General features: G+C 52.7%; 2 protein-coding genes across 5 annotated transcripts; one reads left to right on the top strand and one right to left on the bottom strand.

The window, feature by feature from the left end:
* Nucleotides 1–1,671: 1,671 nt before the first annotated feature.
* HPS4 (HPS4 biogenesis of lysosomal organelles complex 3 subunit 2) lies at nt 1,672–17,150 on the bottom strand. Of its 4 annotated transcripts, XR_012676424.1 has the most exons (14): nt 17,012–17,150; nt 15,920–16,010; nt 15,228–15,371; nt 14,121–14,228; nt 13,623–13,739; nt 13,400–13,494; nt 11,669–11,741; nt 10,910–10,976; nt 10,200–10,296; nt 8,785–9,715; nt 8,558–8,642; nt 5,544–5,676; nt 4,522–4,630; nt 2,804–2,970 (listed from the first exon to the last, which is right to left on the bottom strand). XR_012676424.1 is itself a non-coding variant. In XM_075167487.1 (13 exons), the coding sequence occupies exons 1-13, from the start codon at nt 17,050–17,052 to the stop codon at nt 2,799–2,801; spliced, it is 2,178 nt and encodes a 725-aa protein (XP_075023588.1). In that variant the 5' UTR covers nt 17,053–17,148; the 3' UTR covers nt 1,672–2,798. The 4 variants fall into 4 exon arrangements, 3 of the variants coding, with proteins under 3 accessions (XP_075023588.1, XP_075023589.1, XP_075023590.1); XM_075167487.1 differs by lacking the exon at nt 8,558–8,642 and having other exon boundaries at nt 1,672–2,970; nt 17,012–17,148; XM_075167488.1 differs by lacking the exon at nt 8,558–8,642 and having other exon boundaries at nt 1,672–2,970; nt 10,943–10,976; nt 17,012–17,147.
* Nucleotides 17,151–17,204: 54 nt separating this feature from the next.
* Nucleotides 17,205–19,156, top strand: SRRD (SRR1 domain containing). The gene is made up of 7 exons (XM_075167503.1): nt 17,205–17,314; nt 17,385–17,425; nt 17,502–17,638; nt 17,775–17,873; nt 18,010–18,164; nt 18,416–18,461; nt 18,752–19,156. The coding sequence occupies exons 1-7, from the start codon at nt 17,205–17,207 to the stop codon at nt 18,974–18,976; spliced, it is 813 nt and encodes a 270-aa protein (XP_075023604.1). The 3' UTR covers nt 18,977–19,156.
* Nucleotides 19,157–19,989: the final 833 nt, after the last annotated feature.

The raw sequence follows: 19,989 nt of genomic DNA, 5'->3' as shown, positions 1-19,989 counted from the left end.
CCCTGCATCTCCCATACCCCCGCAGAGGCAGGCAGCCTGCACAGCAGGGTACAGCTGCCCGTGCCAAGGCAGCAGAGACCCTGACCAGCAACACAGCCAGCGCGGACCCGCCTGCCCCCCGGCTCAGCACGCTCCCCGGGCTCCGCAGCAGGGCCACCAGCTGCCGGAGTCTTCAAAGAAACCGTTTCAGAAAATGCTTCCAGCTGCCTGCGCTGACGCATCAAAGGCAGCAGGCAGCTTCACCAGGAGCAGCCCTCGGGCGGAGGGTGCTGGGCTGCCACTCAATCCCAGCCCGACTGCCTGAAAGCCAGTGCCCGACATCGCCCCGAGCACAGGGCGATTTGGCAGCGCAAGAAATCACTCGGCGTGAGGCCCTTGGCCCTCGGCAGCAGCACTCTCACACGCTCAGACTGGACACGGCCAGTGCAGCAGCTGCTCCTCCTCTTGTTATACGTGAAATGACCAATTTTTAAACATCCTCTCTACAACACAACCATGAAGTCAAGGGCCTGGAGGTCTTTGCTGTACTACCCCAAGACAACTTTCCTCTTAACGATCAAAGGACAGAAGTAGGTCTTGATCGGCCAGATGCAGTTCAAGAAGCAGAAGGGAATGAAGCTGCCCCAGCTGTTCCACTGCCGACAGACGGCACAGCAGATTGTAGCAGAAGATTCCCCATGACAGCAGGCAAAAGCATCTATTTTGTGCTTTGCTGCTGTGCCAAAACTCCCTCCTGTCCCTCTCAGGCTTTTCCTTCAACTTCTTCGTGTTTCCTGATAGAGCACACAACCACTTCCCAAAACACCCAGCTAGGAGACAGCAGGATCTTCCTCGGAAGCACAGCAGTCTGGAGCCATCTCGCTGCTCCTTCTGGCAGTCCAAGGCTTCCTTGCCTCCTGAGCATCGCAGAGGGAACCTGGATCAGGGCTGCCGAGTGTGCAGAGAGGAGACAGACAGAGCAGCATCTAACAGAGGGAGCCTCTTGGCTCAGCACGTCAGAGGAGCCCAGAGCATCGCAAGAGGGCTGGAGCACACAACCGTCTTTCCTCCTGCCTTCTCCCACCACCTCACCCCTCACCTGCAGGGTGCCCCTCTGTGCCGCACTCCAGAACCAAAGCAGCTTGTCTGTAACTCAGGGAAGCGGTGCCTTACTCTGTGCCCCCTTCCGCATGGGTATCGGCGAGGCAGGAGGTCTCCTGGATGGCTGTAGCTCAGGCTTTCTAATGAGGTTTCACATCTACACTGCCATTAGCCGACAGGCAACTGATACTCCACTGAATTTCTCAGCCAAGGTCTGCAGAGGAGTCCTGCAATGGCAGAGCTACCTCGGGAACTGTCTGCCGTCAGAGTGGAACAAGAAGCCGTGACGATGGTGACTTTACCGTGTCCAGCTCCTGGGAGAGCCCTGCTAACACTGACACAAGTCCGCTCACCATTTCACAGCACAGCCAGTAACACATCTACCTTTAGCAATCTTCTAAGACCTTGACAAGTAGCTGCTTTGCAGGAGCGATCGAAGCAACAGGCACCGCCTGTTCAACCCACCGGTGCAGGAACTCGCCCTCGGCAGGGAGCTAACGCGGGGTAACGGGTCGCCCAAGCCCAAACCCGCACACCAGGAATCACAAACACGACGACCAAGCAGTAAGTGGGACTCTGGCCGCTGACACATAGCACTTGGGTGAGTCTTGGAGACTCTCTTTTATTTTCACAGTGATGTGTGTGCATGTAACAGCAGCGGGCTTTGAAACACCCAGCACAGTCAGACGCAGGTATCCATCACTCAGTCTAAGCAGCCGTCACCGCCAATCCCCCCAGCCAGCCGCTCACGGGGTCTCGCCGTCCGTCCGAGCAGCACCAGAACAGCTGCCGAGGAGCTACAAAACCTCTTTGGTCCCATCAGCTAAAGGGGCTCCCACTTGCCTTTTCTGTCGGCAGAGCGTAGCCAAATTGAGCAGCAAGAGCAGGGAGGCGAAACAAGGTCCTCCAGCAGGAGGGAGGGGAGGAAGCAGAAGGCCGAGGAGCAGGCAGGAGGTGTGCATCCGTACATCACCGTCACCACGGCCCTTGAGAGGCCGGCAGGTTACAGCTGCGTTGGTGGGCAGCGGGGAAGGCAGCGCTGTGCTGCACAATCACCGATCAGGCACGCGTGGAGGGACAAGGATCTCCCAGATTCAGTATAAAAACCTCCTGACAGCACCTGTAGGAGGATTATGAATTTTGCAGTGCTTGTTCTATCCAGTTAGTCTGAGAATATGCAGGCTCTGTTAATCGAGGTAAGGCGTTACGTCGTGGCAAGGGGATCGTTTCTATAGATTAAGAGATATAAATAAAGCCCAAGTCTGACCAGGGCAAGTGTAGGCACAGAACTCCAGGCAGATGCAGTGTCTGACTGACATCTCTTAAAGCCAGTACTGCCCAGTAGCCTGGTGTCTGTATAGCTTAGAGAAAGAAGAGGTTTTACTTTAGGTCAAGGCACTCCAGGAGTCTCTGCCTGTGGCAGCAGAGCACCATGAATAGTCCTAGAGTCAATGTAAACCAAGCACCCCAACACAGCTATTTTTGGTCTGCAGTCTTTGGTAAGTGCTAACGCGAATGACGCTCTGCACTAGCACAAAAAGTGCTGCAGGAATAGGGCAGTAAGAGTGCCCCTTCCTGCGGGCAAGGCAGGCTGGAGACCCCGTAGATGTGGCACAGAGCCTTGGGCCTCCTACGGAATAAATAGCTTGGAGATTTTACTTATTAGAGATGAACTAACTTTCAGCACGGGCTGACACACATTGCCTCAGTGCATCAGTTCAAAGCAGGTTCACTCCATGCTTCAGCAGCTTTTGCTTGGCCTTGCTCGGCAAGCTGAATGCACTGTCGTGAGGGTTGGGAACACCTGAGTTGCGGAGCGGAGCACCCAGCTGCTGGAAGTAGGTTTCATGGACGGGATTCCGGCAGGCATACACGGCCGTGGAGGCGTTCCTAGCAGGGCAGGAGAGAACGCAGCGGTCAGGATTTACAGCTTTGTGCAAGATCCCCTTCAACTCACCAGGCTGGGCACTGGGATGCTCGTGGCACTGGACTCCCAGCTATTGAGAGGGACTTTTAGGTCTAGCAGAGCAAAGGAACACAGAGCTAAAATGGGCACCAAAACCCTGCAGTGTATTACCAGAAGGCCACAGGGAACCAGACCCTCCTTCTCAAGGGTCCTGGCATCCTGAAAGAGAAAGCATCGTATGTCATGGGACCTACTCAGCAGCATTAACACCCATGCATGTAGCCATCCTCCGAGTATTTCCCTTGCTGGCAGACCAGCCCAGTACATCAAGAGCTGGTAGTTAAGGACTCCTCGTGTCTAACACCCCTTCTTTCCTGGAGGAACCTATCTCACTCCTCCTGTCTATAGGTAAATCCTAGCACAGCACCCTTACAGCAGGAACCATACGAGGTTGTTTAGTTACACATGTGATGAAGCTCAGGAATAGTCAGATTGTAACCACGAAAGCTCAAGTCGTTGATTAAAAACCACCACTCAGTATTTACCTGCAAGAGGGCTGGCAGGGAGCAAAGCAAAGGACTCTGCATTCCTCCTTGACAGAGGAAAGCAGCAACTGTATGTTTGCTGACACCCTTCCGTGACAACTCTCCATACAAGAAAGCAGTTTTAGTCATCTTGTTACTCAGTCTGATTCACACATGGAGTTGCTTTTTTTGGGGCAACACCGAATACGCCAGCTTAGCCGGTATAGGATTTAAGGAGCCAGTCAAACTAATGCTAAACAAGGAGTTCTCCAGCATTGAAGTGTATGATTCACATTCCCTTGGCAAGCTGAGTCAGAGAAGTGAAACGGTGTAATTCCCAGAAGCATCTTTATTTCATCATGTTTTGGACAAACAAGCACAGCCAGGCAAGCAGAATCCCTGCGCACTCACAACACAACCATCCTCCCCGAGATCAGGGGGAGTGCTGTAGCACAGGATCAGCTTTAGCCACGGCTCTGCGGAAGGGCTCTGGCTGTGATAAGACCATCTTGCCTGGCGCATTACAATTGAGTTTGCCACGCACGTTACAGTGTGTTTCCAACCCAACAAGCCGTGCAAGAAAACAAAATCTAGGTTGCCAATTCCGGGTGCCTTTGGCTCCCAGCTGAGACACAAATTTATTAGGAACAGCTATATTTAAAACTGTGTCTTAGAACCTTATGGTGCCAGGAACTGGCAATATTCTAGCAGTATATCTTAATGCAAACCCCTGGCACAACTCAGCTGTGCCTTCAGTTCACTTGCCTTGCTGCCATCCTAGCCTCTCAACACCCAGCTCACACCGCAGGCAGAATATTAAGTAGCCCACATCCAAAGAGCAAACTTCAGGGAATGTGGCGACATGACTGACCCTTGGCAAGAGACACTGCTGTGATTACAACATGTGCCAAACCTCAGCCGGCCTTAGAAAAGGGGTTCCCCCTTCAGCCTATTGTGTGCCCCACGGCACTCCTGTGCCTGGAAGAGGAGGGAGTTATAAGCACACCTCACCTAATTAACATTTCCGAAGCAGTCGGAAGCTGGTTGAAGTCGGAGTGGATCAGCGTAGCGGCTCTCAGGAAGTGCCGATCCAGAGGGCCAGGTGTATGGGGCAGGTTGGCTGCAGAATAGGAGGAAGGGGTGTGCGTTAAAAGCCCACTCTGTAGAGGAGCGTGCCCCCACTTACTGAGCAGGAAAAGGCTGCGGACCTCTCTCACAGACCCTGGACATCCACAGAACAGAGACTGGGTGACACCCTAAGCCCCAGTGTGACCTCCATGAAATTAGTCAGCGGCTTGCACCGTGCTCAGCCATGCACAAACAAAAAGCCCGGTGTAGCTTTCCACCCCACACATCAGAGGGGTGACAAGAAGGCCTGAGACCCGGGTTATGCAGAATCACTGGGGTTTCTCTCTTTCCCTAAAGCACTTCTTCTAAGCTGGAAGGAGGTGGGACACTGCCTGTGAAGCTGCCAGAAAAAGGGAAACTTCAAAATGAACTGGAGCAACATGTGCACGGGGCTTTCTGCATGTCGATGGTCTACCCATCGATCCAGGGCAGCACTCTCCGAACTGCTGGCTACTAGCTGTTCCCAGTTCCTGCTTCTCGCAGCCAGAAACAACTGACAAACACTCTGTTGTACAGTGGGGCAAAAGGCATCACACCAGGGACGAATGAAGTCGGAGAGGGAGGGCAGGTTTGAAGAGGATGTTGAGTCCTGGCCTCGGACCCAGCCCTTAGCAGAACCCCCAGCAACATCTTTCTGAGTGAAGCCCCAACGCCAGCTGCTCCACCTCCCAGCGGTCTCTGGCTCTCAACCAAACAAAGCGATCAACAAGCCTTCAGCAGATTATAAACTCACAAAAGACAAAGCTTCCTCAATAGGGCCTTACATCCAGGCTATTTGGTAAGAGTTATAGCATGCAATGTTTCTGAGAAGTTGCCTGAAGCATCAGAAAAGGCTACCATAAACCCTGTTCTCCTCATTATTCCCTCCTCCGAAGCGGCTGCTGTTCCAGAAGATGAAGGCTTACCTGTGAGTACGTTCTGAACGCAGTCATAGTGAGTGAATCTGTAGGTTGTCTTGGCTGAGGACGAAGAGTCTTTGGGCAAAGTCTCCCTCAGATGAACCTCGAGGCCGTTTAGAGAAGCCAGACTGCTGTGGTACTGCAGACAGGGCAAAAAAAGGCAAGCGTTAGAGCAGAAGCCCTGCTTTGCCTAGACTCCCGAGGAGGTACTGGAGGGAGCTGGGGTGGCCGACGTCCATGAGAAAGGGACTGCACCCCTCCGCGCTCTGCTGCTGCTGCCCAGGCTCCCACCCGGGAACGGCTGGGAAACTTGGGCACAGAGGAAAGCAGACGAGCCTCACAGCTTACAAGTCAGTGAGACGGGGACTCTGAAAAGGGCACTCCAACCTGAAAATAAGCCATTAAACCACCTGGTGCTATTAATTACAGGAAAATGCAAGACTCCATTAATTTACCATCAAACATTACTCTCCAGGGCTCATTTTCGCATCCTGGCCATGACTTTCAGCAGCAGCAAGGAATATTCCTTTGCTTACCAGCCCTTATTACACCAGACAGACAGTACAACACAGGATGCAGCTTACACGCTTGGGCTGGATTTAATTGCCTGCAGTGTTTCCCGCAGCACTCTCAACACAGGAGTAAATCTTTTAATGGGCACCTAGCCTCTGCTCTGAGCTTCTGGCCAGCTGCAGACTGCAGGCACTGGGCTATCACCAGAAGGAAAAAAAGAAAAGCCAAGGAAACAGCCTCACTTGTGGGGTAACAACACGCCCGGCAAGGAGCAATGGATTCACACGACGTACTAACATGAAAGCCAAGCTGCTTTCCCGACTGGACTTTGGGCAGCCCGGCGGCCCTGGCCGTGCTGAGGCTCCCAGGCAGCGGGCCGGGCTCAGGCAGGGCGAGGGGCCCTCGGCAGCGCTGGGAAGATTAACTCCATAATCCTCCAGCCTGCCCGGCTGCTCTCCTCCGCCACGGAGAGGATCAAGCCTCCATTCAGCAGGACGGCAGCGCCTGGCCTATCCTTGACCCCCCTGGTCATGGAACAGATTTTCTTTTCTGCGCAGTGAAATGAAGGGATAAGACCTAAAGACAGGCAGGAAGCGAGCCTGAAAGCCTCCAAAGCCTCCCGCTCTGCAGGGAAAGCCTGCATCGGAAACCGCCCTCCCAGAGGGACGGTCGGGACTGCCTGCTGCTCTCAGCTGCACAAGTAGCATATTTTACCCTTCTTTGGTGTCATTCAGGGGCCTCAAAGCATTCGACAAACATTAATTATAACTAAGCTTTGACATCCCTGAGAGCTGAGGGTCATTTTTAATCTACAGATAAACAAAGGAACAGACAAGCTGAGGTTACGCCTCAAATCCACCATGACGCCAGCAGCAGAGCCCGGCTCTACCTCCTCGAACAACACAATTCCTCCAGGGACGACGGGACATGCAGTGCATCTCTCCTCAGAGACAACAAACACCTGCACCCAGAGGAAGGGTGTAGTCAGAAGAACCCAGTCACAGTCCAAATCCAAGCTGTATGAAAGTACAGTTTTGCCAAGATGAGATCCAAAGCAAGAGTATGCGAGATGGAAGCAGCATGTTTGGGAAAAGAGGAACCTGAGCGGAACAGGGCTTTGTCAACCCTGGGGCAATACATACAGGAAAATCGACTGAAATGCGTTGCACCAGTGTCAGGCAGTTGGTCTTGAGACTTAATGAACTGAATGACAAATTGAGCCAGGCTGGGCCCACTGCTGGCCTTGCCCAGGCGTTCAATGGGAGGAGGCCGTGCAAGGTGTCTCTAGCAGAGCTAACCCCCGCAACAAGGCATTTCACACACCAGCTACATCCTTCAGACGCTCCTTCTCATGGCAGGTCAGACACGAAGCAGAGCAGAGGCTGGTTTCCAGCCACGGGTGCTGCACGGGCTGCTGGAAACGGCTCCGCCTCCGAGCACGGCAGAGCTGCACTGCCAGCCGGCCGGACCAGAGCTGCAACCGGAGGAAACCCAGAGAAGCTGAGGGTACCTGTGCAACGAGGACGACCTTCAGCTCTCGAGAGCATCAGTTCCTACCTGCCTGCACCTCCCTCTCTCCCTGCAACCAGAGAAGACATGGTAGAGTGGGAGCCATTGCACAGCTACCTGTTTGAAATGAGCAGAAAGTGGACAGAGCAATGCGCCAAAAGGCCAAGGCTGCACCTCCTGGCCTCTGCTGATTTGGCAGCAATCCCTTCCTGCGCACGCCAATCCTCACATGCTGTGCAGAGGTGGCATCCCCCTGCTTACGGGGGGTCACGGCCACAGCCTCCGAGTCCCAGAGCTTGGAAGTAAAAGGAGTAACCTTGAGGCTCTGCTAATGCTGGGAGCCAGCGTTAGGCTGAGCTTCCCTCCACCTTCCAGTCTGACGGTTAAAGAAATTAGGTTGTTCCTATGGCAACTGGCATATCAAACAGGCCTCCGCAGCTTTGACTCAGCTCCCTGGTAGGGAAGCAGAGGCCAGGCGGCAGCTCTGCAGACTAATGCTTCACCGGGAAACACCGGGGGCCGGCACAGCCTTCCCCCGCAGCCCCACGAGCTGCACCGCGATGCTTGGCAGGGAAGCCTGCGCACCGAAGCAAATCCCGCAGCAGAGTAAATTGGGATTGCTCTGGTACAGCACCTATTTGCCCAAATGGCACCCTTCGCTCCGGCCCCCGGAGAGCAGCGCCAGGGAGAAGCAGGCTGGGGACACAGACAGCCAGACTTTCACCTAGAAAGGAAACGCTTCGGGGACGTGCTGCCAGACACGTCTCTGGTGCTTCCAGAGGGAGAAGCTGTGACATGCAAAGTGGAGGTTAAAAAGAGAACAAACCTTGCTTTCCAAAAAGCACTACAAAACTGACAGAGTTTCCCAACAAATCCCAAATCCAGCCTTTGGCAGCCCGCGGGGCGGTTTGACGGTCACACCTACACGTTCTGCTCCAGCGCTGGCACCGACAGACAACAACAGGCAACAGGAGTTGCCTGTGAGACAACGCTCTCACCTCTCAGGCTCACTGCCTGACGTTCGCGAACAACCTCCCACGTAGCTTTGCTTGTGGTGACGAACCCGAAGCCAAATGGCTTTGCCTTGCACAACAGAGCAGGTGAGGAAAGAGATGGGAAGCGCGATCCAACGCTCGCTCTTCAGTTGTAACCCCTGTCCCCGCCACCACCACCAGCCGAGCAGCGGTGAGCGTACCTGCAGGTGGGGAGGAGCTTTCCCACTTACCACATCTTCAATGGAGCTCTGGTCCTCTCGGAGGTGATCCTCAGCCAGCAGGGAGAGCACAAGCCCCTTGATACAGTGAACATACAAGCTCATTTTAACCGGTTTGCACTGTTTGCCTGACTCCACACCAGCCTGGGCTCCCAGACTGTCCACCTGAGGCGGCCAGCCACTCTCCCCGCTCCTGGGACAGTGCGTGTTCTCTGCTGGGTCACCGGGCAGGCCCTCCTGAACCTCCACAGCTGGCAGCTGGCTCCTGCTTTGGAGCTCTGATTGTACAGCGGTGGCTGGACAATCCAAACCCCGCGCATTGCCACCAGCTGCACCGCCGCTTTCTCCAGAGACGCTACTTTGGCTCATAGTCCCCTGCTTGTCTTGTTCACTGGATTTCCTTCTGCTCAGCTCTTGGGCAGGAGAGCAAATAGCTGGACTGCCACTGGTTGCAGGATAACTTTGGAAATCACGTTGCTCAACATCAGAGTCCACAAGGGATTTCCCCATGCTCTGACTCTCCTGCTCCCGGGCGTAAGGGTTTGGAAAGGAAAAGCCTTCCAGATACAGACCTGTAGTTTGAGCACATTCAGCAGTATGGAGTGGGGAAGGGCTTGGCAGCTGCTTCATGTCTTTCTCTAATGAGAAAGATGCTTTTCTACTGAGCTCTGAACTTTTGTTGTCTGGGCTGCTCAGTTTTGCAGTTGGAGAATTCTTTGTACTGGCTTCCATTTCGGGGAAGCCCTTCAAAGGACCTGTGTTTGCAAGGCTGCCTGATTGCACAGCATCTTCTGGTGCAGCTGTGCTTGAAGCTTGCTCAGGGGACTCCTGCACAGAGATATTATTCAGGTCCTCGTTTTCATGAACTCCTGCTGATTCTGAAACTGCCTGGGAGCAGAGAGCATTCTTCTCTCCTCTAGGGCTTGCTGGGGACACAGATGACCTAGCGGGAGATGACAAGTTGATTAAACTACTGAGTAGGATCTGCTTGGAGTTATTACATACCTAATAACACTATCACCTCCTGGTAGCATTCAATAGCTGATCTATTATCTCCCCCAAAGAGCATCTACCTTGGAAAAGAATGGGCTAAAGTCTAACACAGGTGAAAAGCACGGGCCTCTTACACTGCAGACTCCTGGGAATGTCACTCCCTTACAAAGCACAACGGCAGCACTGTGAGCTGAGAAACAACAGAACATCACAGTTGGTCTTGGGAAACAGTTCTGCTTTAGGCTGCTTCACAACACAGATATGGACACCACAAATTCTGTCCAGCCTTAAAGACCTCGGGCAGCTTGAACAGCCAGATGACAGAGTTTGAGTTAGTAACAGAGAAAACAGTAACAATGGCTAGCGAGGACACCACGCCACATGTTAGCTCCCTTGCTGCAAAAGCCTCTCTGTGCATCAGATTGATTTCCTACCTACTCATCCACTCCACTGGAAAGTCTCGGAGCACTGAGACTTCATCTTCTGTTAGGAATACCGGGATGATACAGACACCCTGCGGCAATGGCGAATCTGCAAGAGCAATGGAGATTCGAGGATTAAATTAACACACCCCAGCATAAAGACCAGAAGCCAGACTCCACCAGCCCAAAGGCTTCTGCAGGAGGAGAAGGCATGCTATCATCCTGTATCCTGGGTCACCACAAACTGACCACGTCTGACTAGGCAGCATTTTCCCATCCTCCTCATGCACTTAATGCCTGACACAGTTAAATATTCCCTTAGTGTTTTTTTTTTCCTAACCATCCTGGCAGAATATCTATAAACCGATGCTCAAAAACGATGACTGAAGGTTTGGACTGAAAGCATCAGCCATCTGTTTTCAGGGCTCCGCCAGTGGCCAAGTAAGCACATGCATAACCGGAATTAAGGCAGGCATGTTAGGAATCTGCAGAACTGACAATTAAACCCAAAAGAGCAAACTCCTTTGCTTAGCCAAAGGAAGGAACTAGTTTTGATTACACAACACCCACTGGCACATGCTAATTAGTGGCAGCAACACCCTCAGGGATATACTCCTGCATCCAGCAAGAGCTTTGACACGAATCCCAGAGAACCAGCTCATGCTCCCACTGCAGAGAATGCAGCCCCAGAGGGTTGCCCATATGCCGCTGCTGCTGTGCACCTGGCAACCAGTACTCTGCAGCTGGATGCTCACCAGGCTCCCGCTGCTCTTCACCTCCAGGCTCACTCTGAAAGAAAATCCAAGAATCAGCTCTGTGGCATGACTCAACACTTGCCATCAGTGCCACCAGGACATCTCTTCCAGCCTCCTCAGCCTCCCTGTGACTACAGCAGACCCCAGACCATCCCCATCAGCAAATGCTGTGACTGGTTTACCATGCTGGGCAGCGATTTGTTCCTTGGGTAGCCCGCAAGTCAAGGGGACTTCCCAAGACTCAGAATACATCTGAAAGCAAGGACAAATACCACAACTTGTCATTACTGCCTGCTCAGGGCACAAAAACTTGGTTCACTCAACCAGAGCAAGTCCTTCATATGTGGATCTTGATGGCTCTTTTGTAGAGGATCTTGAACCACGAAAATAATTACTTTTGACAAGTTTTAATGCAAACAAAAACTGATTTATTTGTCACTTTCAGACATTCATTATGTATATATTTAGCACTAAATACCTAAACATGGGTAAAAAGCTAATCAAAACATCACATAGATGAGAATTCAGTAACTTAAAGACCAAAAAAAAAGCAAATGTTTACTGCAGAAGTCTTGAAACCTTACTCAATCATAACTAATAAAAGCTTTTAGCATCAGTATTTGTCCTTCCCAGTAACGGCACACGTAAGATCTACGGCACAAGAGCTCCCAGACCACACCCTTACAAGGGGGTATCTGCATGCAGGGAACGTGTTTAGCTGCATACCTGGCCTGGAGACTCGTTGCCTTGGAGGAGAACTTTGGCAGTGAGAGGAGGCGGCAGCTGCGTGCTCACAATCCTAAAAGGACAAAACAAAGTCATCCGTGAGCAGAGTGTCATTTCCTGAAGCTCAGCCATAGCCTCCCATCACTCAGGGCATCAGGACAGGCAGAGCCAGCAGTAATGCTCACACTAGGCTTTTACTTGTACTCTGAGCAAAACTGACGGTGCTGCAGGGCCCCATTTCACAGCTGGGTGATCCCTGGGGGGGTCTCTAAGGTTCCACTGCACCCACCTCTCCTGGTCCTGCCAGACACTCTGCAAGGGTTGAAGGGCCAGCCCCAGACATGGGCTGGAGCTAACACATTGCCGGACAAGAGGATCACAAGCTGGGTGACCATCAGGACTCTCGCTTTCTTCTTTTCTTTGGGTCAGTTCCACTCTAAACTCAGGAAAACCGCCTGCTGGCATTTATTTCGGGCCAACAAATCTGGTTTTGCTGACTCAAGACCTAAGACAGACCAATCCATACAGGCTTCCTGCCACCCCACAAAGAACTGTGGGCAGTGGAGAAGATTCGGAAAGACAGGCACTCAAAGTACTGTAGCACAGACCCCTTTGACAGGGCTTCCAAAGGTATTCTTGGTCTTTCCGTTTATATCTTGTTGAGATCCACATTCTGGAGATTCTCCAAAAGGCTCTAAATGAGGAGAATTTTAACTCAAGTGCAAAGCCCTTTGCAGGGTTGTAGTAAGATTCAGAGTTCAGAGAACTCTGATGACATTTGGTGAAAAAAAATCTCTACCAGACAGACCAGTGATACAACGAGACACACACATTGGTGACGGGCAGACACAGGACGAGACTCCATTCTCAAGTCAGACGTCCATTTCCACTGCAACATGCTGCCAGCTTTAAGGTGCTGCAGTGACTCATGCTCAGTGTCCTGCTTGCACGTATGAGATCATTCCCTTAAAAATGCCTGGCCTGCCTCTGTCAGACCTGGAAAGATGCACACATTGTGGCATATTTCCAGTGCTCGTAAAAGGTGCTACAGGAACAGTCTATGCCAAAGGAAAAAGGTGCTTGAATGTTATTGCCAAGAAATTCTCAGAATCCCCCACCTCCTGTCTTTCAAGGCCACCTTTGAGGCTTTCCTTGATATCGTTCAGTGCCACATCTGCAGCATCTTCAGCTATGATCAGTTGAAAGAAGCCAGCATTTTTTGTGGGAGATTCTAGCTCGTTCTTCTGCGCACTTTCTAGCAGTATAGACAGTGGTCGTGGCCAACAAGTCAGTCAAAAATCCATACATACAGACACACACGTGCACTGTACTTGCAAGACTGCAAAGAGAACACTAAGGGGAAAGAATAATATGCACACATCTTTCTCTTTCTTGGTGACCTCCACCTAAAAAGCCCAAGAAGTTCAGTCTTCATGTCCTGCTGAATATCAAAGACAGCAGATTACTACTAAACCCCAAGCCTTGAATTTCTTCATGCTTCCATTTCTCCTACTGATAAACACAAATAACCATTTATCCTCTTTGAAATACACCAGCAGACAGGGATTACCTTGCCTGAAGCATTAACGTTCCTGTCAGTAACAAACAGGAGCCCTGTGCGTACAGCTAGTGCCCCTGCTCTGCTCCCTGGATGCGCTCTGGGATCACAGCCCTGGGAAGGGGCAGTTTTAACGTGCAGGTTAACCCTTTGGGTAACACCTGGTTACTTACAAGCCTTTGTAGAGAATGCAGCCTGCCAAGACATGGGGAGACCGCTGGCAAGTCTGCAAGATGAGAGCTGCTTTCAGTAAAAGCAGAGGGTCCACCTAGACAGGGAGAACCACAAGAAGTTAGGCCAGAGAATCCCGGGAAATGCTCACAGCAGCAAATAAACACAAAAGCGTTGGCACTAAGGCAGCTCTAAAGCCAGACACTGCAGAGGACAGGCTTTTACCTTGGTTTTGTCCAGATTCCAGAGAGAATTGAAAATCTTGTGGAGGTCACTGGTGTTTTTTTGGATATGTTCAATATATCTGTCCCACTGCCTGCTCAGTTCCTCCTGAGAAAATGCCTGCGGACAACAGAAATCCACACGGCTGTCACTGCACAGGCCTTAATGCGTTCAGGATGGTTAGGTGCAATCAATCTGGGACGGTACCTGTAAGTGGCAAATCTTGGGATGATAAGGAGGAAGATGGTATCGAGAGGAAACTGCTTTAAACTGAACATCTAGGAAACGTCTAGCAGACACCCACACCTCCTCAGTGCAGTAAGGGGGATGGGCCTGTACACTTTCCCAGGTCCTGATTTTTGGTACGTGAGCTTGCTCTGACCCTTGCAAGCAGGAAGACAACGTAAGGGAACATGCGTGTGCCTGGGGAGAGCTCGGCCAATATGGGAAGTGTTTCCGTCTTCCTAGGCAGAAACATCACGGCTGCTGATCTTTAATTACCATGTACGCACGGTGCACAGGCCCATTGTAGAAGGTGAAGAGGCTGATCAGCTGCTCCAGAAACCGTCTACAGCTGACATCAGGGAGCTCAACGGCACAGCCCAGAACCTTTAATACAGAAAGCCATGAATGAAGAATGTTTACTGACAAAACCCAGGCACAGCAGGTGAAAACAACTCTCATCGCTTTCAAATGAGTGTCAAAGGCATACAAGCATTTCTGTGGCAGGCAAACATCCCCCCAACTCACAAGTCAGATGAAAAGGAAATTCAAAAATACCCACAGAAGAGCCCTGGCACACACAGGATAAATAAATGATATCAGAAATCCAGCGTTTTAGACACGCTCCCTTCCCATGTTAGATGACCTAGCTCATGCTCTAATAGCTGAGAACATTTTCCTGAAACCAAGTACTTAAAAAATATTCAAATTAACTTGCTATTTACAACAACAAAAATGCTTCATTTACTTTTTGAGTTGCCAAGAGAAACACAAGCGCCAGGCCTTCTGCCTCAGAGAGAGCCCAGTGAGCCTGACCAGCACTGCCAATTAAATAGGCCTGACCTGTCTCAGCCCAGTTTCCAGGGGATGGTTTGGGGCACTTTTGTCACGACTCTGCCGCACACTGCTCTTTATACACTAAATGTCTGTTGACACTGACAAAGCTCTGCAGCAGGGAATACTGAGGGTTAGAAGGAAAGAACGGTCAGACTACCAAATAGGGAGACTTAGTCCTTATCATAAACTGCAGCCCACAAAATCTTGTTTCCAGTCATTGCCAGTAACCCACGGACACACATAACGATGCAGAGCTCAGTGCTTTACAGCCATTGCCAGGCACATCTTAAGAAAACCTGTACGTGAAGCTTTTTACGGAACAGCTGAAGTGACTGCCACAACACATGCTTGTAGGCTGTGGTAAACGAGATTTAAGTTTCCCTGCAATGAAAAGTTGTGCACTGCAAGTTCCCACCCAAGCTCTCCCCAGTCTATCTGTGTGCAGCCCATAATGTGGGGAAAAAAAAAGCGCCCTTGTTGTTTAATAAAGTAGTTCAGACTCTCTCACAGTTTTAGCTCTGTGACTGCCTCCAGATCTCTTGAACTCACCCACAGATAGTCTCCATCCACTACAACTGCAAACTTGAGCTTCCTCAGGCGAATGAGACTTGGAGGAACTCCAGAAATCTCAGTCGTGCAGTGCACCACTCCGGCAATCTGTCCACACAGCAGGTCCTGCTGGTCGGGGAGAGTCTGTCGAGGAAGGCAGGGAAGAAAGATTTTTTTTTTTTTTTCCCCCCCTTTTAAAAGGTCTTGGAAAAAAAATCACTACTGTATTCAGGTATAAATAAAAATGAACTATAAGTTCAATTCAATTATAAATCAAATGTGGTAGCACAGGCAAATTTCTGGGGAAAAAAGAATTGGACTGCATTTTTTTAGGCAGCACGAGGACCTAGAGCTTATTTAGGGGCACCTTCATCCCTCGTGCGTGTTTATTCACATCACAGAACAGACCTGGACTCTGCTGGAGGACTGCACTGACCAGAATCCACAGTGAGGGAGCACAGGGCAACACCACCGTGCCCAGCCTCAGAAGCCCGAGGACTTGTGTGCAGTCTGGTGGAGCACCACCCCAGCTGGCTCCAGCTGCATGAGCTTTCTTAAAACTTCTGTGAATGCTAAATAAGAACTAATCCAAAGCTCGACCTGGAAGCCCGACCGTTCCTGAACCAGATTATCAGCACTGACTCACAACACAGGCACTCCTTTACAGGCACCGAAATAAAAGCAGACGTTACCTGAGAAGGATAAAAATAACAAATCCCAGCACTCGTAGGATCTCCTTCTTCCTTAACCTTTGAACCATCATAAAGGAAAAAGTAATTCCACCTAAAAAAGCAAAGCATTGACAGAAATGACTGTATGTTTGAAAACTGTTATGCTTCTCCCTCTCCTATTATTTCAGGTAGAGCAACAAAAAGGTTATTACAAATGAAAAGAGACATGGTTCTCACATAACCACGCCGAGCTTAGACGTGAAAGCGGCACTAAAAGGGTCCCGTGCCGTTACACTTGGTCACTTTTGTGGGTTTAAGATAGATTCTGTAACTGCAGCTAAGACATGAGGAAGGAGATGCGGACTTGTGAGATATTCTCCTATCCTGAGCACATGGAGTAATTATCATTAAGCATTAACCACGTGCAGTCCGAACAGTTCCCGCAACCTGCTGCTTTTAATTCAATTGCTGACTGTACACGACAGGCCTCAGGGAGCGCAAGATGGAGGCTTCCTGCAGAAGATGGCCTACATCGTAATGTTACTCAGCTCATCGTTTCAAGGATGTATGTATTTCATAACCCTTTTTTTCCGCCCCTACTAGTAAGTAGCTAGTTCCAGCTAGTTCCAGCTAGTTCCAGCTAGTTCCAGCTAGTTCCAGCTAGTTCCAGCTTTGCACACAAGAGCTTTCCCGCAGAAACAGACGACGTCTGGAAGAAAAGCAAAAGGCAACTCAGAAGGTGAAACTGAAGAACACGAGTTACTGCATGGCCACGAAAACCGGCAGCGTTCAGCCTTAGACGGTCTCCCCGCACTCCTGGAACGAGTCACCGGAGAGGGACGAAGCCGCCGAGACCCTGCGGGGGCTTCCCGGAGCTCCGGGCCCTGCTCCCGCGCCACCGCCTCCCCGCTCCACCCGCACCCGGGGAGAGCGGGCATTGCCCTGCCAGAAACGGGGCACACGCCCGTTCGCGGGGCAGCGGCGCGGCCGGTCACCGGCCACCCGCGGGAGCAGCGCCGGTGTCACCTCCATGCCGACGAGCCGGCGGCGGGGGGAACACGGACCGGGAGAGCCCCGCGGCCGCGGCGGGAGGCCTCGGAGGAGGGGGCTCACCATGGTGCCGAGCCGGGCTCCGGCATGGCGGGCTGGGCCATCGGTGCCGAGAGCGGGGCCGTCCCTGCGGCGGGGCCCGCCGCCACCGGGGCTGAGCGGCCCGGCCTCCTGCCGCCGCTTCCGGGAGGCGGCCCGCCGGTCCCATGACAGAGGCACGTGACCTCCCACGCTACGGCGGCCGGGCGGGAGGCGCATGGCGGCGGGCGGATGGCGGCGGGCGGGCGGCGGCCGGCGGCGGGGCCGGGCGGGCGGGGAGGCGGCGGCGGAGGGCGGCGCGGTGCTGCGGCGGCTGCGGGAGGCGCGGTGAGTCCCGGCCCCGTCCCGTGAGCCTGTCCCCCCGCCCCGGGCCCCGCTGACGCTGCTCTCCCCGCAGGGACGATCTGCTGAGCTCCGGCTTCTGGGCGGCGAGCGCCGGTGCGTGCGGGGAGCGGGGCGGGGGGGAGAAGGGGCCGCCCCCCGCCGGGCCTGACGCCTCTCTCCATGCCCGCAGGAGCCGTGCGGGCCTCGCTGGGCGGCAGCGCGGAGCCGCCCGCCCGCTGCGTCTGCTACGGCCTGGGGCGGTTCAGCGGCTGCCCGGCCGCCCGGCACCAGCTGGCCTTCCTGCTGCTGCTGCTGGAGGAGCTGGGGGTAAGGACGGCGGGGAACCGGCGGGGAACCGGCGGGGAACCGGCGGGGAACCGGCGGGGAACCGGCGGGGAACCGGCGGGGAACCGAGGGGCCCCGCCGCCCCGGCCCCCGCCCACGGCCGCCCCTCTCCCCGCAGGTGCCGCCCGGCCGGTGCTCGCTCTTCGACCCGGCCTTCTCCGCCCAGGAGGCGGCCGCGCTGGGGCAGCTGGGGCTGCGGCTGCTCCCGGACAACGAGGTAAGCGGAGACCGCGGGGCTGGACCCCGGACCCCGACTGGCTGGCTCGGCCCGGCGGGGCTCCTGGGGCGCGGGGGCATCGTCCTGCCTCTGCTACCGGGGCTGGGCCGTAACGGAAACGTTGGTTTACCTGCAGGAGGGGAAGCACGGCGTTGAGGGATCGGCCACGCTGTTCTACATGGTGCACTGCGGGAAAGCCTTGTACAACAACCTCCTGTGGAGGAACTGGTCCGCGGGGGCACTGTCCAAAATGGTCATCATCGGGAACAGCTTCAAAGGAATGGAGGAGAGGTGCGTGCAGCCCCCGCAGGGAGAGGTTCTGGTGCTTCCAACAGCCTTTTCCTCTCCTTGCTTCCTTTACTCCTTTTTTTTGTATTGCTTCTGACAACGACTTCCAGATTTTGCTCATTTTCAACTTGCTGTCCTGTTCGCGGTCATCAGCCATCCCCTACCTTTTCTGCCCCACACACCTGTTGAGAAGAGTTGTCTTCATGTCACAGGAGTGTCGTGTGTCTAATGCTGGTTACCTTCCGTTACTCTAGGTTGCTGTCAAGAATATTGGAGAGAGATTATTCTTACATAGCAAAGGTATGAGTCACTAGTTTTTTAACATTATCGTTTTGACAAAGCACCTTTTAATGAGAAAGGAAATAAACTGCAATGGGAAAGAAGAGAGTGGTTATTTTTAAAACCTTTTTTCCTGACCACTACAATATAAAAATGAATCGCTTTAGGATTATGCTACATGACCTGCAGAACATGCTGCACACAGGGGTTGGGTTAACATAACACCATCCTCATCTTCACCGACTCTTAACTGAACTTTGCAGAAAAGTTCTTCTGCGTCGTACATAACTTCTTCCCCAAATGCTCTTTAGGTCTTGAAGGGGACAGAGGAAGTGGCACTCCCCACTCACCCTCGGTACCTGGACACCTTTAACGACACCTCTGTCCACTGGTTTCCCGTACAAAAACTGAAGGAACTCTCCCCCGAGGTCTGGGACTTCGTGGAGGAGCCGACGTACCGAGACTGTGACGACGTGGAGATCATCAGAAAGGAGGACGGAGCTGACCGGCGCAGTCCTGCTGCCGCGGAGTCCTGACCGCTGTCTGCGGCAGCGGGGGCCTTGGGGCTGCGTCTCATCCCAGTAGCTTCTGCGCAGCCGAGATGAAGCTGAAGCACCGACAGTGTCATCTTGCTCCACCAAAAGCGGCAGCACCCAAACACTGAGCGTGATGGGACATTTTTGTATCTTCATTATTTAATAAAATGTAAAGCTGTGCTTTGACTTATACTCACTTAACTACAGTGAACAAATTTAACTAAAACCTGCTTTTTAAGCCATCCGTACTGCATAATGATTGCTCTTTTGCTCCCCTCCGCTTTCATGAACAATTCAAAGCCTTTGCATGTACTATGCACATTTCGAAGCATCAGGACGGGGGAATTACTTGAGAGGGGGTTATAGTTGAAGGTATTGGTGTCTAGTTCCAAATACAGGCTTAGAAAAGCTTTCTCATAAGCAGGGGCCTTCAGCTGCTCAGCGCTACTGAAATCAGCACGTTATCTGTTCTTCTGTGAACAATCAGGTCATTTCCCTCTAGGGAAAAAAAAAAAGCCTCGGTTTCCCTCCCCTCACCTCTGTGCCCTGAACTGCTGCAGTCCCACGGGACACGTTCTGTGAATTTGCTGGAAAAAATCCCCCCCTTCCAGCTCTGCCTTGACAGGGCAGAGGGCACCCGGAGCAGCTGATGGCCCATGGGCAGGCACCAGGCTGAAGGAGCCACCAGCACACCCGCAGAGGGGTGGGACGAGCCCCGGCTGTGCGCAGTAGAGAGGAGCCCGCTGCGTGAGGGACATCACTGTCGGGACAGAGCAGTGCAGCAGGCAAGAAGCTGTGACACCTCTGTCGCTGGAGACCTTCAGGACTCAACTAGACCAGCCCTTGCTCATCTGCTGTTGGAGCAAAGAATCACTTCCCGTGGTCCCTTCTAACCTGCTGATAAACCGCTGTCACAAGTGCCAATTACACAAGCGTCGGAACTGCTTCTTCCTCCCTTAGCACCGACTTCCACATGTTATTTCATCTCTTGACACTGCCTGAACAGCTCTTCT

Source organism: Calonectris borealis, chromosome 18 (genome assembly GCF_964195595.1).
Source record: "Calonectris borealis chromosome 18, bCalBor7.hap1.2, whole genome shotgun sequence".
NCBI lineage: Eukaryota > Metazoa > Chordata > Aves > Procellariiformes > Procellariidae > Calonectris > Calonectris borealis.
This window is presented reverse-complemented; position numbering and strand designations above follow the sequence as displayed.